Source organism: Melopsittacus undulatus, chromosome 16, assembly GCF_012275295.1.
Source record: "Melopsittacus undulatus isolate bMelUnd1 chromosome 16, bMelUnd1.mat.Z, whole genome shotgun sequence".
Taxonomy (NCBI): domain Eukaryota; kingdom Metazoa; phylum Chordata; class Aves; order Psittaciformes; family Psittaculidae; genus Melopsittacus; species Melopsittacus undulatus.
In genome coordinates, this window is record NC_047542.1 from 427,169 (window position 1) to 446,006 (window position 18,838).

At 48.3% G+C, this 18,838-nt stretch overlaps 1 protein-coding gene across 1 annotated transcript in view; it reads left to right on the top strand.

Annotated features, from left to right (window-relative positions):
• The first annotated feature begins 1,025 nt into the window (after nt 1-1,025).
• PKP1 (plakophilin 1) overlaps nt 1,026-18,838 on the top strand; it is a 43,005-nt gene continuing 25,192 nt past the window's right edge. The window contains exons 1-3 of the mRNA XM_005140805.3: nt 1,026-1,413; nt 8,071-8,171; nt 17,845-18,269. Coding sequence (XP_005140862.1) covers nt 1,212-1,413; nt 8,071-8,171; nt 17,845-18,269 — 728 coding nt within the window. The 5' untranslated portion in view covers nt 1,026-1,211. The remainder of the gene's footprint in view (nt 1,414-8,070; nt 8,172-17,844; nt 18,270-18,838) is intronic.

Genomic DNA, 18,838 nt, shown 5'->3' on the forward strand with positions numbered 1-18,838 from the left:
GAAGGAGCCCGCTCCTCCTGGCCCTTCTCTGGGCTGTCCTGGGAGACTCAGGAAGCCTCTTCCCTGTGCATTCTCCCCTTGGCCTCCCTACAGTTGTGTCTCTTCTTTATCAGCCTCTTGTGGCTTGGCAGGAGCTTTGTCAGCGCTTGCTGCGACCTGAAACTGGTCACACCAGCACCGAGGTGCTCGGTTCTCTGCAGACGAGTTGCTGCAGTGTGGCTTGGCAGAGGGAGAAGTCTCTGCTCAGATTCAGAACCTGGCATGTCATTTCTTGTGCAGCCACTTCGTCTTCTGCTGGCTACAAGTCCTGTTTTCCTCCGTGCTACCCCAAGTTACTTGCAAAGGTTGCCCCAGCTCTTTGCCTGGTGCCTGCCCTTGTTCATCCAATGGCTGTCCATGAGGAAAGTGTAACCCCTTTTGGGAAGAGGTCTCACCCCCATGAACACAGCAGGACCATCCATGACCCCTACTTTAGGTGCTGTGCAGGTGACCCTGTGGTGTGGGCAGGTAGAGCAAGCAAGTGGGGAGCTGGACACCCTGACCAAGGGAGGAGCATCTTGGCAGGATGGAGGCTGGAATGGGCACTGAGGGCAACGATGCTCCTCTGACCTATGATGTGTTCAATGCTGCCTCCTACTAGAAGGGGTGTCCCCAGGCTCTTGGCACTGGGACATCATTTTGATCCATTTTAGACAAAGGGAAATAGCAAACTACAAGCTGAGCAGGCTGCGTGGGAGATCCTGCAGCTCTCCATCCACCAAAGAGCACTATTCCCTACCCAGACCCACAGAGCCTCACCCACAAGCACCTTCACAGTGAAAGGAAGGGCGATGTCCATCTCTAACCCTCATTTCTCCCAGCCTTGCCCAGTCCCCATTGGTACCCACACGCTCCCCTTGCCCACAGTGTGTGCCGGCACAGGCTGGGGGAGGCAGATGTGGGGCGAGGGCAGCGGGAGCTGTGTGTGCCCTGCAGCGGGGAGCAGTGGGTGTGTGCAGGCAGGGCTGTATATCCAGTCTGGCAGAGGGTGTGCCTGCTCACACACTGCGGAGCCGAGCTGGGAGCAGGAGCCCTCAGACACCCTTGGCTGGGGGAACGTATGGCAAGGAGGGGTTCAGGAGAATAACCCCATCCTCTGCTGTCGCCTTGTGTTGTGTGCGGTCCGGTGAAGTGCAGTCCCCTGTCCCCAGCCCTGTGGTCTGCTCGCAGCCATGCTTCACTCTCCACTGAAAACAGCGTTGGCGTATGAGTGTTTCCAAGACCAGGCCAGCTCCACGCTGGCTCTGCCCTCGGACCACAAGCTGAAAACTAAGGGCACGGGAAAGCAGCGGGTCCAAGAGCAAGTGATGATGACGGTGAAGCGGCAGAAGCAAAAGTCATCCGTGTCGTCGAGCGTGGGACACTCCAACCGAGGTAAGACCCCATCACACTCCGGACAGCAAAGAGGTCCCCTCTTGGGATGGAGCAGATGTTATGGGGTGCTTCTATGGGGTTTGGTTTGTGGGGGACAGACTGGTTCACTTCTCTCACAGGTTATCCCAGGTAGGGGATGCTGAGGTCTTTTGTACTAGATGGAAGGGTTAGAGCTGGATGCATTGGCTCCATCCCAGTGGAGCTCATCTCCCGGGAGTGCTGTGCTGCTCCACATCCTTGAGGCACTTGGACAGTTCAGTGTGGTGCTATTCACCATTTGCTCCCTGGCTCTAAAGGAGGTTTTGCTGCACCTTTGCAGATCCTTCCTCTGCGAATGCCCCCATGGGTGGAATCCTCCACCAGTCCCATCTCCTCCTATGGGTGGCCAAAGCCATCCACTGTGCCATGGGGCTGGGAGATGGCCACGATGAGAGGCTTGGCTATCTCCTGAGCATTGGGCAGATCTGCCTGCACACAGGACACAGACCTGAGCTTGGGATTCGCCTCGGAAGCTTCCCAGCATGTCTCCCATTTGTAGGCTGAGAAGTGTGGGAGCATCCAGGACACCCCAGTGTGAGTGCTAGGGAGGAGATGAATTAGGAGGAGTGATGTCCTTTTCTAACCACAATGGCTTGTGTTGGTTTGATTGGAATGCTTCCATTTAGCAGATGGGTTGAAAGGGGTGTAGGGGTGCAGACAGCTGGTCTACCTCTATACACTGAGTCTGTGCCATAGAAGACAAGTGATCTTCTGAGTCCTGGGTTTCCTACAGGGATGCCTTCCTCTTGGGGTCAAGGCTTGGCTGATTGTTTTCTTTGCTGTCCTTGTGTCTGGAGGAAGCTGACTGGGAGGTAAACCCCAGCTGTGAACCCAGAGGGCTGTGGCAGGCACAGTGCAAAACCTCCCAGTTCTTGGAAGTGCTTTTCCCAGCAGCTGCAGTGAGCTCACTTCCCTGGATGAGTTCACTGGGAAAAGGAATTTCCGAGGCTTTGGGGGAGAGAAGGGGGCTGGGATTGAACCATTTATCCACATCTGCTGTGAGCAGCTTGGAGAGGGCTGTTTGCTGGGATGCTGGGTGAGCTGGGCCAATCTCTGCCACCTCTTTCAGGGACTATGGCTTGCCTGACAGCTACTCCAAGCGGGATCATGAGACTGAATCCAGTGTTGATGAAGTGTAATGGTGCAAACACACATTTTGGGCTGGTTTCCCAAGAGAAATGAGGTGACATTAGGCTGCGGTTGAGGTGGTGCTGCCCTTGGAGCCATCCTGGCTGTGTGCATTGCAATTGCTGTGATGGAGGAAATAGAGCAGCTTCATGGTGGATGACATGGATGCAGTGACACTGCTGGGAACAAATCCCTGCTTTCTCTTTATTTGTGGACATAGATTCACAGGGGTATGTGGGGGGACAGGGCAGGGAGAGCTTTCTCCTGCCACCAAAATGGAAGATGCAAATCTCCTCCTACCTTAGGAGGATTTAGTGGGGCCAGATCGGACAAAATAAACTACAAGCCAGGATGAGATGAGAGGCTCTGGATGGGGACTGGGACACTGCCTTTCCAGCAGAGGGGTATTTCCAGGGGAAGCAGGCAGGGAGATGTCTCCCACTGCTGCTCATAGCAGGGAGGAAGGGAGGCAAAGGGGGATTATTCCACTTGGAGAAGCCCAGGTGAAACCTCTGGGAAAGAGGCAAATTCTCAAGCTGCCCAGCTCAGCTCGAGGCTGAAGGTAAACCCCTCCTCCAGACACTGGGAATGGGAATTGCGTGGAAATGTGCAGCTCTGGTTTCTGTGTCCCAGGGAAGCTGAGTCACATCCAGCTCCCAGGAACTGCCTCCAAACACAGGGCTGAGGCCGCCCTATTCCCATCGTGGGGAGGTTGGTCAGTGTGCAGGTCCTGGTGGCTGTGCTCAGTGCATTCCTGGATAGAATCCCAAAGAATTTATTCTCAGGGTATTCTCCTGGGTCTAAGCCTGAGTGGGTGAAGTTAAACTTCCAGGTATTGCTGTTGGTACAAAGGTTAGCCCAGGAGACCTAATGAGAACCATTAATGTCTCCCACAAACAGGCTCCATGGTGCTGTAGCCAGCTGTGGATGTCTGCTTGCTCAAATGCTCCCCCAGCATCAGTTACCAGCATCTCCCCATGGTCTCTCGGAGATGCTCCTCAAAGGCAGCACAAGCTGGGGAATTCACAAAGCCCCTTGAAGAATGCTCAGGTCCTTTGTTCCCTCTGCACCCAGACAGTTTCCTGCATGTGTCTGGTTAGGTGTTGGTGTGCATTTTGATCTGTGGTTTGAGCAGAAACTGAAGCAGAGCTTCCCCCACCTTCAGTGTGCGCTTCTCTATGTAGGATGAGAGCATGGACGTGAACCCCTTCTGCATGTAGCAGGGATAGGCGGTGTTGCACCCCATAAATGGGGTTTCCTTAGAGGGTCAGCAGATGTCCCCTCAATGTCCTGTTAATAGATGGATGTGTAAAATTATTTGCTTATTCGGAATCCAGCAGATCACCACTCTCTGGAGATCTGGTGTCACTCACTATGTGGCACAAGCCAGAGCAGGGAGGGTGATCTATCTGGGCTCAAACTGGTGTGCACTGGGGTGGGGCAGTGAGCAGAAACCAGTTACAAGCAGCATAATCCTGCACCCACAGTGGGGCCTTCTCTGAGCAGAGCAGCTACAGGTGTTCTCAAGGAGGGTCTGTGGAGTCTGCCACCCTTGGGTTTTGGGTCTTTGGGCTCCGTCTTAGGATGTATCTGGTTTTCATGCTGACATGGCTGAGAGGAGAGAAATCCCATTTAGCTCTAGAGGGATCCCACCAAGCTCTAAGACAGGGTCATTACTCTGATATGAAGAGGAGATTTGGGGGTTAGTAAGTCTTTTGAAGACTTCTGTAATGTTCCCCTGGCATGAGATGGTTCAGTGAAAGCCATCCAGGGTTCCACAACCCTTAGATTATCAGTATAGAAACAAGACCAAAACCCTTTAGCTCAATAGGCCAGGAGGCAGAAATGGAGTTGGGTCATTCCTGCAAGAACTGCAGCTTCTGGAACTCCACTGACACTTCTCTCCTATGAGGCATTGCTTTGCTTTGTGCCTCCCACAGGCCCTTTTCTCTTACTATGCTTTTTCTATGTTTAATCATCCTTACTGTTTTAAAGCCGTGCATAGTTTATTATTTAACTTGTTTAGCCTGCACTACCAGTGACTGGTTCTTGTCTTTCCCTGCCATAGATTAATATTTATTAACGTGTATCCATTTCCACAATGCTCCCTGTTAGCTCTGTGTGTCTCTGAAGTCTTTCACTGTCATGCTTGAAAACTGGCATTTAATTCTCCTTGCCATCAGTCTCTTAGCTTCAAGGGGTGTAAAGCTGCCTTTGAAGAAAGTAAATAACTCATCAAGGACAGGCCTATTGGGTTGGATGGAAGTCGCTGTTTGCTCTTCTATGATCAATAACAGCTATAGAGAGCAGGAGGGCAAGGCTCACAGTGACCAGATCTTGCAGTCCTGGCCTGTTGTAGTTTTTACCCTCAGGATCTGTCCCACTGAAGTTCAATGGGGATTTAAACTGATCAGGTTTTGAAGGAGGTGCCTCTGGTGAATGACAATTTGGGGGGTGGAAGAGAGGGGTCCCTTCAAAGCCCAGCCAGCACTTGGGAAGTATTTTCTGCCCACAGCCATGGTCATTGGGAGGTTGTTTCATCTGAGTGATTCTCATCCATGCCTTTTCTGCCTCTGTCCCGTCTGTTATCTACTAATACAGTGGGTTTGATTGTCTCTGTGTTTGTCCAAGGGCACTTCAGAAACCTGAACAGCTTCTTGACTGACAACATACGCAACGTAGGGATATAGCTACAAAAAAGCACCATAGAGGCATCTTCCCCAAACAGCATTTCCCCCCCGTCAAAATGCTTTGCTCAGGAGATAGATAGTCCATTTTTATCCACATTCTCAGGACCTGTGAACAGTTTGTATGGTTTTTACCCTTGAGGTGGTTGAAAAGAAGAGTATCCTTCCTTGCCCCAAGGGTTGGTGGTACACCTCCAAGGTGGCTCTCAAGATGAACAGGCAGAGAAGTGTCTAACATTGCAGGACTAAACAAAGATGATGTTTTCTTAGCTAACTCCATCAGAAAATCCTCAGGTTCCTCCTGGCCTTCAGACTGAGCTCCCCAAGCAATAAACCACAGTTGCATGGCAGCAAGAGAAGCACCTTCTCCAACCAGCAAGGCAGCTTCCAGATGCCTTGAACATTTGAGGTTATGTATAATTATGTACTTATAAGCTTTTATATACAACTTCTTGGAGGTGAAGGCAACTCTTTAACAACTGAAGAATATAAACTTGCATGAACTGCCTGCTCCCTTGAAGCTGGCCATGTAACAGTGAATTCGTACACGAAACTTAGAAATGTCCCTATACTGGCTTATTTTTGGTGTCTCCTTGCTCAGCCCCAAAAGCTTAAGTGCAGTGCATGGTAAGAATGGATCCTGAAAGGAAAGGCACAGTCCACAGGGAGGACTGCTCAGATTAACTTGTGATTCATGCCCGGAAACCCTTGCTTCCAGTTTGCTGTCAGGAAGATTCTCCTAAGCGCTCACACCTGAAGTTCCATTGGTGTTTGCACAGAACAAGAGGTTGACTGTAAGAAGGAACTCCTAGGAAAATGTTGTCATGAGATTGTTTGGTTTTTGTGCTCAAAACTGTGGTTATTGGCTAATTCTGTCTCCTGGTGAATCACTTGGCCCATTTCAAGCCCTGCCTTGCTTCAGGTGAACCCCAACAGTAATGCCCTGATCTGGAGTTCCCAGGAAATCTCAGGGCAAGGAGGGAAGCACAAGGCAAAGGGTACAGCTGAATTGTATCTCCAGTTGCATGTCGATGGCCATTTCCTTGCCTTATCAGCAAGTTCTGTGCAACTAAAGATATATTAAGACATACGGAAATCTATGTCATTAAGATATATGAAAATCTATAGATTTTAATATAGAGATTTTTTTAAATATAGATTTTAATATACAGATGTATCTTAATAGATCTCTCAGGGCTGGAGGGATATTAATAGGGAACAATGCCCACCAAGTCTCTAGACTAAGGGCAACAAGATCCTGTGGTTTTCTGCATAAGTATATGTCTGTGAGACTACTCCACTGCTGCTTATTCTGCATGTACTGGTATTCTTCAGAAGCTGCCATCCGTGCAGCCTTGCTCTTTTCTTGTTGACAATAGAAAGCAAATCTCATTATTTGTACCACATCTGCAGGAATCATCTTCCTGAGAAAATGCAAGAATTTTTAGCCACAAACCAAATCACCATAACAGGTTCCGGGTGCCCCAGGCCAGGCAATAAACTAGATTTATTCCAAGGATCAGTGGCTGTAGAAGACCTGAGTGGCTTCAGGGCCTTTGTGGTTGAGCTTATCCAGTTTATCTAAGAGATGAGTCTTATCAAACAATCAGAGAGATTAGGATATTTCTGACATTACCCACCAGTTTAGGGGCATAACTTAAGACAGGTACGTCCTGATTTTGTACTTCGTTAGACATTCAGAGCTTCCCCTGGAAGTTAATTGGAATGTATGGTTTGCACTTCCTCATAACGGGACTTGGGATGCCACAATCATTGAGCACTTCTGGAAATGAAACTTAAATGACCTTACACTCTTTTGGACCATCTGAAAGGGGTGAAGGGAATTCTAACATGGAAAGAGATATAATTTGCTTCACTTTTTCTTCTAGCGATGAATGTAGCATTAAGTAAATCACTTTTAGGAGGGATCCAAAGATTGCACTGCCAAAGGCTACTAGTGAGAAACAGCTGGAAGAACTTTTAGTAGGGCTGGGATAGGTAAATCCAAACACTGAATAAAACACTGAGGAATAGTGCAAATGGCTCCCAATCCAAGATATTTGCATCTTTACAGAGCATGTCTGAGATCTGGTCTCACATCAGCACCTCAAAGACAGCAATAGACCTTAATACAATTTCAGAAGAAAGTACAAGTACACAGAGTGATCTTTTAGAGAATGGAGATAGATATTTAAGGGGATTTTTAGTGTTTAACTACTTCAGATGCCCAGATGCTAAATAGACTTGATAATCATTTACCTGTTGTGTTAGTTATTTACTATTTATTGAGCCTTGCTCAGGTTGTTCATGCTGATGTGGTTGTTAATATTCAGACCAGGAAACCCAGGCTGGTTGAAAGGGTCTGGGATGGGTTTTGCCTTCAGAGAAGAGACAGATTTTATTTACCTCCAAGTCAGAATAAGGGAAGAATGTTCCAGGTTCAGACCTTCCAGGATGTGTAGCACAAACTATCATCCAGTTCCTCTCATATAGCAAAGACCTAAGACATTGGGCCAGCCTCTGACCTTGTCCACTGTAGATCTTATGGTACTCAGTCTTTTGTGCTGAAGACCTTAGGCTGTTGCTTGTGGTCTGAGGGCTGGAATTTCCAAGAGCTCATTTGAAATGAACATCATCTGTGAGTGGTCTGCAATGGCAAAGGCTCAACTTCCTGTGTTCCTGTTAAGGTTTCTAGCTCTGTTATCTTCAGGAACTAAACTCACTGGTAAAAAGAGCACTGTGCTCTCAAGGAGTGCCTGCCGGGAATGCTTTCTCCTGCTGACCATGCTTTTTTCACTTCCAGGTTCCATGTACGATGGTTTAGCTGATGGTTATGGCTATGGGACATCCCGGGGTAGCTATTACACCAAAACCCAAACAGGAAACAGCAACTGGGGATATCCGGTAAGATACTCTTTTATCTGGGAACTGTGGCATTCTCTTGAGGTAACCTATGCAGAAAGCACCCTCTAGCCAGAGCAGTCACGTAACAAAGTCAGAGCACTTCAGATGCTTGCCTGAGAGAGGTTATGCGTGGCTATGGCTAGGGCTTAAGACAGTAATTCAATGTAATGGAAGAGGATGATTGAGGACCATATATATATACTGTATGTGGTTGAGGATTTTAGTGTGGACAAGAGCTAGTTTGGTCTTGTGGATTATTATCCACATGGTACAAGAGGTTTGAAGCTTTCTCTAGGGTCATTTACAGGTTCAGACTCTTAAAACTTAGATCAAGTTTGGGGCACATCCACTGCCCACCTGCAAGAGTTCCTGTTTCCACGTACCCAAATGCCTATGTGATTGACATGAAGGTGGTTGGGTAGTGATGATCAGGGATTTGCGTTATAACTCTGTTGTTATTTCCAATTGCAATGCCAATGCAGACCCCTTGCAGATATTCTCTGAGCCTGGAAAAGAGGTGGTCCACTTCTCCCGTAGTGATTCCAAAGAAAATATTATGGATTATCAGAAAAAGCACAGGGGAGATTGCACTTATCTTTGTGCAATCTGAGTTTATACAACTCGCAGAGATCCTGGTCTTATCCTTGGTGACAGACTCTAGGTACAGTGGGAATGACTCAAAACCACTCCAAAGTCTACTGGGACAGCTTGTGCTGATGTTGTTCCTCCACCTATTGTGTTCTTCCTTGGTTTTCGTTATCTATAGAGTAGAAAGAAGCAGTGCACAGATCTGGGATTTGAATGCAGGTAAAATAAAGGGCTTTCTTCAACAACTCTGGGACTGTAAAGCAGCTTCCTGTCAACCATCAAAGGGTTGAACCAGGAAGAGTGCTTATGTTGGCTTTGAGCACACAGACAGAGGGTTGTAGCTGCTCCTGGTAGTTGCCAGAGCCTCTGCCTGTTCACAGCATTCTTCAGCTTCAGATTTATCTGTTGCCTTGGTGTAGCATGCTTGCTTCAGTGCAGCATGTCACTTGCTAAGTTTGCATCACTGGATTTGCTGCCTGCTGCATGTTCTGTAGGAAGGACTGAGAGCACTGGCATTGGAAACTTCTCTATGCAGACTTCCCGTTGAGTTGTTTCAGTGTCCTTTACTAGTTGGTTAAATCCCAGACAGTGGTGTTTCTGCCTGGTGTAAGACCAAAAGAGTGCCTATGATGGGTCAGAGCAGAGGTCCAGCCAGCCAGGTGCCCTGTCTCCATCACTAAGGCAGAGATAGACCCCTCCAGAAGGGTCTAAGCATGGCAAGCGGGCAGTGATGCATTCCAGAGTGGTTTTGTGCCCACCAGAAAGTTGCAGCTGAGGGACCTCCTGAGCTAGAAGTGAAGTCTCTGAGCTTCATAAGTTGAATGATTGTCCCTGCCTGTGGCACAGGGGGTTGGAACTGGATGAACTTAAGGTCCTTTCCATCCCAAACCATTCTATAGTTCTATAATTATGATGTTTTGGTTCAATGATACATTGTTGGTTTTCTATATTCTGATTCCTGAATGGAGTTTAACATGCTTTGTCTAAGCAAAACTGCTCTGACCCAGCCATTCCAGTGGGGGTTGAGACTAGATGATCTTAAGGTCCTTTCCAACCCTAACTATTCTATGATTCTATGATTGTAGGTGCTGGAGTTCTTTTGTTAGAGAGGAAGCTAAGCCCTAGCTCTGCAGTTGCCTCTCCAACTCACACTCATGCTGGAAAGGTGGTACTGCAGTTAGTGTTGCTGGTGTGAGGATTATTGCTTAATTTGGTTCACTCCTGATCTTGTTCCCAATCATTACAACAGAGAGACAAATGTGACTTGGTTAGAAATGCCATTGGCTGCTGGGGGTTTCAGTCCAGCAATGTTGGTGTTCTGGTGAACAGCTTGCAAGATGATTATGAAGGGCCTCTGTTAGACACCATGGACACAGCAGTTCAGCCACTTCTGGTTCACCATGGACTTATGTAGCTCATGGCTTTTATCTGAAGGGAATTAAGGGAAGGTTTTTCTCCAAACCTAAGTGTCTCACAAGCATTTCCTCCTGGAAATTTTTGGTCGAGGTCTTCAGAACCTCAGTTACTTTAGAAAAAGGGACTGGGACTTGTGAAGGATTCACAGTAAAAAATGTCTTACCTAACTGTGTCTATCTGAAAATCACCCATTTGGTCTTAACAAGGAGTCTGGACTCCTCCCACAGCCAACAAAGAGAGAGGTACGAGGAGGTGATTCATCTCCTCTATCTTGGAGATCTGTCAGGTCAGGATGAATCAACCCCTCTGGATGTCTATCTCCTTCCACTGGTAGCTGGATCAGAGCAGTCACCTAACAGGTAGATGACTGCAGGTAGGGGCGAGGAGTCCCAAGTGCCATTGGCACATTGGAACATATAACCTCAAGCCTAAATCTGCTTAACAAGCTTAACAGACATCATACTCCCCAACCACACTGAAGAACCTCCTCCATTTTGCTTCTTCCAGAAGAGTATTACAGGTTTACACACATCCACAACCAGCCTCCAGCTTGGGTTACCTTTAACTTTCATCTACAGACCTGTTTGAAGCCTGTGCAGGTTGTAAGACACGAAAACAAAGATAAAGCAAATCAATGTTTGAAGAGAACACTGCTGCTCTTCCTTCCAGCTGGACCTGGTGCTATGAATGCTTCCGAGGAGTCGTAAAGTCGTTTGAGATGCACAAGCAAATTCATGCATTTCAAGGAAATGACCCAGGATAGGAATCAGGAAAATGACTTTTAATACTTCTGGAGTTAAAAAGGTGTGACAGGCAATCCATGTCCATGTTGCTCTGCATAGCATTTCAACTTAGACTCTGCTCTTAGACTGCCTTAATCTAAGACATTGCCTTAGATGGTGACCCTGAGTGACAGGAGGTCTCCTGTCTCATCCACAATAACCAGTATTCCCGACTTCCTCCTTTTGTTTGGTTTTGTGTCTTCTTGGAAACCTCAAGCTTTTTACTTTGGAGTTTTCTTCCCAACCTTATGATACTGACATTCAAATACTAGAGCAAAAGAAATGATAGCTCTGGAAGGAGCTCTCTCTGGCTCAGTCAACACTTTTGACTGAAATCTCTGACTTACAAAGACTATGTTGTGTTTATTCCTCTTGCAGGGTGCCTCGTTGCACCATCACTGTGACTTAGCATTGCAATGAGTTGTTATAATGTAGGTAACACTGAAAGTAGTGGGACCACTCCAGGAAAAGGCTCTCTGAGGGCAGCAGGTTTGAACTTGGCTGCAGGGTTTCCTTGATTCATTTGTCAGGGGTTGGCTCAGCCTTCAGGCATGAAGTGTCCAGTCCCATCTGCACAGTGACCACAGTGGGAATCAGTAATGGGGACATGAATGACTGCAACGCTCTCTGTGTTGGGTGATCTTTCAATCCAGGTGTTGTTGAATCCAGAAGACCCTTAGAGACATTTGTGACCCTACTGATGATGTGAGTTATGAGTGGCCACCAGTTGCCAAAGCCATCCACCCACAGGAGCTGGCTATGCCATGTTCTAATGTAAGGCCTGAGCAATGCCTGAGATCACTCAGGAGGTACAGTGTGACCACAGTTTACACTGACAAACCTGAGAGAGGTGTAAGTAAGCTAAACTGGACACCTGAAGCACTGCAGTCATGGCAGAAGTCTCAGCATGAACTGCATCCTTGACTCTGACACCTCAATGCCACCCCAGAAATGGGGGTTCAGCACTGGACTCAGAGCCATGGTCACAGTCTGATGTCCTTGCGTTGCAGCAAGCGTGCTGTTCACCCCAACCGCAGGCACAGCCAGATCTCACCTGCTGGAAACTACTGGAATGGGTGGAACCAAGGGAAGGCAGTATGTGGAGCCAGGATGCATGCCACCACCAAAGACCCTATGAGACTTAATTCCCACCTGCAGCAATACTGGACCTTCGAAGCTCATTTAGTACAACCCCTCTGCAATGAGCAGGGACATCTTCTTCCTGATCTAGACCAAAACCACATCCAGCCTGGCCTTGAATGTCTCCAGGGATGGGGCATCCACCACCTCTCTGGGCAATCTGTGCCAGTGTTTTGTCACCCTCATTGTAAAGAATTTCTTCCTCACATCCAACCTGAATCTCCCTCTTTTGGTTTAAATCCATCACCCCTCATCCTGTTGCAACAGACCCTGCTAAAAAGTCCCTCCCCATCTTTCTTATAGGCCCTTTCAAGAGCTGGAGTCTTCTCCAGGCTGAACAACCCCAATGCTCCCAGTCTTTCCTCACAGGAGAGATGCTCTCATCATTCCTGCAGCCCTTCTCTGCACCATATCCAACAGTTCTGTGTCTTTCCTGTCCTGAGGACTCCAGAGCTGGACACAGTACTCGAGGTGTCTCATGTCTCCAAGCATGTCTGTTGCTGTTCTTATTAAAGCAGTTAGAACTGAGTTGGATCCTGGCACATGAAAGCCAGGGACCAGTGGCTACAAGGCTACCAGTGCTCATCACTGCTCCTCTGGCATCACTGCTGGGGTCTCGGGCTCTTTCTGCACTGGCCATCCGGCTTGGCTTCTGTTTAGTGCCGTTATGGTGATCCCTCTGTACTAGAGACCTTATGTAGATCCTTAAACAAAGGTCTTCTGTGGGAGAAAGTTGCAGAGCTTTCTCTCCCAAATGCATTATCTGCATGAGAGGTGTACTGCACAAGAAGAGGATGCTCCCTGCGTTCCTGGCTGACTTTGCCTCTGTGGACAAAGATCTGTCATAATCAGTGGGAGCTTGTTCCAAAAGGATTCCAGGACAAAATCTGTCATTTGCTGTGATGACACATTCAAGTTTAAAAGAATCCCCCAAATACAATGGTTTGGGCAACCTTATCAAAGAAAACACATTTACAGTTGTTGCACATCATTGCTCCGTCAGACCCTCACCTCCCTCTGAGGTTTTGCAAGAAGGTTTATGCTTTGCAGTAGCAAGTTGGACATCACCTTCCCTGGCCAGAACGAGCTGAACCATCCAGCCCTAAATCTCAGCTGCATCAAGAAGCTGATGAAAAAGCACAGGGCAAAGCAGCACTGGGGAGAGGTGGGAAAGAGCACTTCAGAAATAGATAAACAATATATTTGCTGGTTTTGCAATTTCCCCCCCCTGCAATGGAGTGTGCAGCAGGCAGCAGCTATGGCATTTCGCAAGCAGCATCGAGAGTTCTCCCCACCCATCACTCAGGGTGGGACGCTGTCATGTTGCATTGCCTGCGCTTTGCCCTCCAGCCTGGGAGAAACCTGCTCCTGACGTGTTTATACGGAGTCCTTTACTTCTCTCTGTCTGCTGCTCTACAAGCAAACAAATTGCAAGGGAAAAAATGAGAGCCAGGTAATGAACTGATCGCGTCCTTAGATGCACAAGTCAGAAACACCCAGTTATCTGGGAGAGCCTCCGACATGGAACGGCAGCACTGAGATTGGAGCGTGATTGTCAGGGCTTCCAGAGGAGCCTTGCCTTTGTGCTTCTGCTTCTCTGGGAAACAGGAGGAAGAGAGGGACCTTCCCTCTTAAACAAAAGGCAGGAAGAGGTTATGGTCATGAATGGGATAATGCCATTTTGACTTTAGCAATAGTTGAAATAAGAGGTTAAAGATATTTATTTACGTCTATTTGTCTTGTGTGACTCTTGGATATTCCCATTAATGTTCCTAAAGTGGTGCCATACTGCAGGCTGAGAACTGGGCATTCACAAATTCTTGTTCATTTAAAGGCAGGGTTTTGTTGCTGCCAGTGAAGGAAAGCCCTTACTCCTTGGGTCTGATAAGAGCACCTTTGTGCTATCAGTGCTCATCTTTGCTGGCTTTCCTCCTGGTGCCTGCTCTCCTTGTTTTAATATGAATGAATGGCTCCGAAGGCTTGGCCTCAATCATACAGACTCATTTCATAGCAGGGAGGAGAAGTTCAGGGTAAAATTCAGGATGCTGGCGTTGCCTGGCTGCACGTGAGCATCCTCCTGCATCCTACAAGTGCAGGGCACCGCCAGTGTGTGATGGTCTGTGGCTGAAAGAAGAGACCTATCAAGCTGCCCTGACTTCTTGGGTCCCACAGGTAACAGCCTGTGCTCCTCTAAAATGGTTTCTAGACCTTGCAATGCAGAGGGAATTGCTGTCTTCTGTCTCCACCCTGCTTTGAGGGACTTCCTTGTCCTTTCCAGCATTGCTGCGTGCTCCTAAAGGGAGGAGGTGTGGACCTGGCCCACCTGCCCCATACACACACCCCCAAGCAGTGGGCAGATGCAATCCAGGGTGTTAGGAAATCTGGGCGGTTTATGAGATTTGAAGGAGAGAGATTGATTATTTCCTTTCACTAATGCTGTTCTGCATAGGGAGAGCTTCCTCCACACATAATGGCATCAGCAAAAGTTACAAGATTGTTGTCAGGTGTCTCTTTGAACCACAGACTATGTAATAGCATCACCTTCACCTTCAGACAGTCACCTCTTCTCCAGAGAGCAGAGTGCCTCTCTTCTCCCTTGCTGTGCATCCTATCTCACTGATCGCTGCATCCAGACAACAGATAACAACAAGGGGAACTCCATTCTCTTGGCTGTGTTTGCTCCAGAGGACCTCCATGGAGGTCTCTGACTTAGATTGGTGACCTTCTAAAATGGGGACACAGGTTTTAGGCTGAGAAAGCAGCTCTTAAGGCACAGACACAGCACTCTGCGGAGATCAAGAAGCAACAGGTCAGCTACATCCATGCAAGGGTTCATAGAGGCTATTTGGCAAGCAGGTCTGAAATCCACTGGAGCTAGCAGGAGGCTCCTCATTGATTTGGAGGCTTTGGATCAGCCTCCTGCTGCAAAGAGGGATTCTAAGATACCAATTAGGTCCGTGCCACTTGAAAGAGATTAAAATGGGCATCTGGTAGAATCAGCAATAAAAGTCATGCACTGACTTTGGTAATGAGCTTCACATCACACGGGAACTATTTTCCCATGAGTTTGCAAAAGGCTTCCCCGCCCTGCCAGGACCTGCACTGACTTGCTGCTCAGGGCTCCCTGTGTTGCAGAAAGGTGTCTTTCCAAACAGGCGGTCGCTTTGCTTCACCCATCATCTCAGGGCTGGCAAGGAAGAGGACAATGCTGCACACCACCATAAAACACAGCAGGAAATAGGGAATTGATCGTTCTCTATCTGTAAACACAGACAGCCTCACACCTTCCCTCACCCGCTCTGCTGGCGGAGAGCCCATGTGAGTACACAGGAGAGCAAACAATAGCTTTAGATAAATAACAAGTCGGCTCTTCCATGGTGAGCTGAATTGGTTCCAGCAAATGCCCAGGGGCTCCACAGCTCTGCCAAGCTTCTGACAGCCCTACAGAATAATCCCGTCTTATACTGACTCATAAAGGAAAATGGCAGGGCTCACATCTAACAAGCTGCTGCTCCATCCTCCAGCCCTCAGTGAGCCCTGGCAGTGGGTTCCCCACTCCACAGAGCAGCAAAGTCCATCCTGCACCCTCCTGCTTGCCCCATCCCTCACCGTCCTGAGGGATTCTGAACCCAGAAATATAAGCTCCTACAATGAGGATGATGTCACCCTTAGAAGGACATACCCTTCTGCAGTGGGGTAGATCATGACTTCTTGAGAGGTCTCTTTGCTGTTGTTGCATGCATGCTGTGCTCAAAACCAGGATGGAAGAGAACATCCATGTGTGGCCACCCTGGAAACCCCAGTGGGCTTGCCTGGGTGCCAGGGAACCCCCCGAGACCCATCACACTTCCCCATCTGCCTCGTCCTTGCTCTTCTCATCGCATGCAAATTCTTCCTCCAAGTCCCTGGGAGCTCTGCAGGATGCACCAAACCTGTTACTGGCTGTGTTGCAGAACCAACAGGTTTTTTCTGTGTCCTCTGGAGTAAATGCAAAGAGAATTCGCCCCTCTTTTCTCCCCTTCCAGCAATTCACCTGTTTAGATGCAAACCTGCAGAATGAGAGTATGAAAACTGCTTCAGACTGGTGCTCAAATGACAGAGTAATCTGGGTACCAGTGTAGCTGGACTAAAGGGTTTCTTCTTCCCCACATAGCATGCCTGCTAGGTGACCCCTTTGAAAGGAATTCAGCCGTTACCTGAGCAGCTCTCTGGGATGCAGCAGAGGATTCACTGCATTCCTGAAGATCAGTGTGTTAATGGAAATATTGGGCTTAATTCATTAACATAATAACAATTCTGCAGGGTGCTGGAGACAGGAATGATGCTGAGTGTGCTCAGAGCTGGGATGAAGCTGGAGCAGAGCAGCGGGTCTTGGGGTGAGCCTGCAGAGGACACCAATGGCTTTGTAATGTGCTGTTTCTAGCTTAGGAAGTATGGATATCTTCCAGTGACATAATGATTGCACCAGGCACAGGCTATTGTTCCCATGGAAATAATAAGGTGTTGGTGTTGAATATTTTAATCCCATCCCAAGGGATCCTTGGGTGGCTTTTACATGCCTGTTTGCTGTAGGTCTTGGAGATCTGCTGAGGGGGAAAGAGCTCAGTATCATGGGGCAAACAGCACTAAAATAGCTCTATTGTTTCCCTTACTGGAGTACACATCTTAATGACTTGGTTTTCTCTCAAATACCACCCTATAGGCTTCCAGGTGACAGAAAGTTTAATATTGCAAAAGAATGTGGGATTCAATCCTGGTGAATATGGGGCAAATCTGGATGGCTTTTGGTGAAGTGGTGAAGATACCTTGCACTGACGGCAGGCAGCAAAGCCACACAAATCCACTTCTCATTGGATTAATTGTAGTTGGGATTTATTGCTGACTGGCTTAGTCATCTCAATATTCCCCATTGTTCTCTGAACATCCCATTACATGAACTGATACCAGACACCTTGTAACTCATAAGCAGGTATTGTCTCCACTTGTTTCTTGGCAGAATGAGATTCAACAATCCCTTAGTGATTTTTCACTCCTTTTACTCCCTTCCTAAGGAGCTTAGAGATGGAAGTGGAACAAAATAGCATAGAGAAATTAAAAACAAACACAGGCAGCACTGGAAGGTCAGAATGAGGCATCATTCACTGTGATAGCAAGAGAAGTGATGTGAGGCCCTCTAATTACAGATTGGGTTAGACCCCATGTGTTGGAAATGGCTTGAACCTGCCTGAGGGGAGACTGAGCTGAGCTCTGAGGCAGAAGCTGTTCCCTGTGAGGGTGCTGAGGCGCTGGCACAGGGTGCCCAGAGAAGCTGTAGCTGCCCCATCCCTGGCAGTGCTCAAGGCCAGGTTGGACACAGGGGCTTGGAGCAGCTGTTCCAGTGGAAGGGGTCCCTGCCCGTGGCAGGGGTTGGAGCTGGAGGAGCTTTAAGGTCCCTTCCAACCCAACCCAGTCTGTGATCCTATGATTGTATAAAATAAGGCATTTTGTTTATTGCCAGGGTCATGTCTGAGCTTTCAATTCTATTTTAAAGCTGCTGGATGCCATTGAGTATCTCCATATTTCAAGGGAGAGTTTGGCACCTCTGCAAGCGTTGTTCTCTTGTAAATTTACCTCTTGTCAATTTTGGGCCACAGACAGTCCTGAGGCAGAGGGATTTGGTGATGCTCACACAGGAGCAGGCTTGTCCGTGTCAATCTGCAGCTCCATCCTTGCCTAATTTCTCTGTCCTCTCTTTTCCTATTGTCCAGCTGTACAACGGGACACTGAAGCGGGACGTGGAGAACAGGCGCTACAGCTCGTACAGCCAGATGGAGGGCTGGGGCAGCAAGCACTACAGCAAGGCTGCCTGCATCCCCACAAGGGCCGGCAGCGACTACTGCTTTGTGCCGAACATCAAGAGCAGCCGTAGTGAGCCTGACCTCTACTGTGAACCACCCCGGGGCACACTGAGGAAGAGCCAGGTCGGGGGCCGGGCAGAGCACAAGGCAACCTTGAATCGCCAGAGCATCTACAGCAGCTGCAGCACCCAGCAAGGAACTACCAGGACAAGTAAAAAAATGCCAGCACGAGCTCTATCCTGCCCCTCAAGCAACAAACCTGACGTGGTCTATGCCCAGCCCATGATGAGCTGCAAGCAGGACATGGTTTATGGACAGGCTCAGTCCGGCTCCAAGTAAGTCTGCTGCAACGGGCTGAATCCGAGTACATGTAGGCATCTGCTGTGGAGCTCTGTCCACCTGAGCTAGTCATCTGAGCTACCATATAGGCGCTGGAGATCTGTTCACCAGTGCACACCGTGTTTAATCACATCCTGCAGTAGAGTCTAAAGTGGGTCAGATGAGTCACAGTCTTAAAGGGCTCATTTTTTTTCATGGGCTGTGGAGGGAAACCAATATGGCTCAGCGTATATATCTGTGTGATACTGGGCAAGATGATCCCCCAGTCTCTGTGATGGTAGGAGCTGACAGCTCCTTTGCAAGCTGATGAGGGTGGGGAGGTGAAGAGCAGGAATCTTGGTGTGCAGTTGAGGTGCCTCTCCTGGCTGTCACATTGCTTTGATTTGGCAGAAAACCAACCTAAAAATATCAGCTTGCTTTGAAGGAGTTGGTTCCTGAGGGTCTGACTCAGAGCAGAGCTGAGAACATGCTGAGTAGTTGTATTTACTCCTCTGTCTTTTCACCCAGCCCTTGCTTCGTTCTATCGAAAGGTCTGATTTGGCTTCCAGGAAAAAAATGAGTCAGA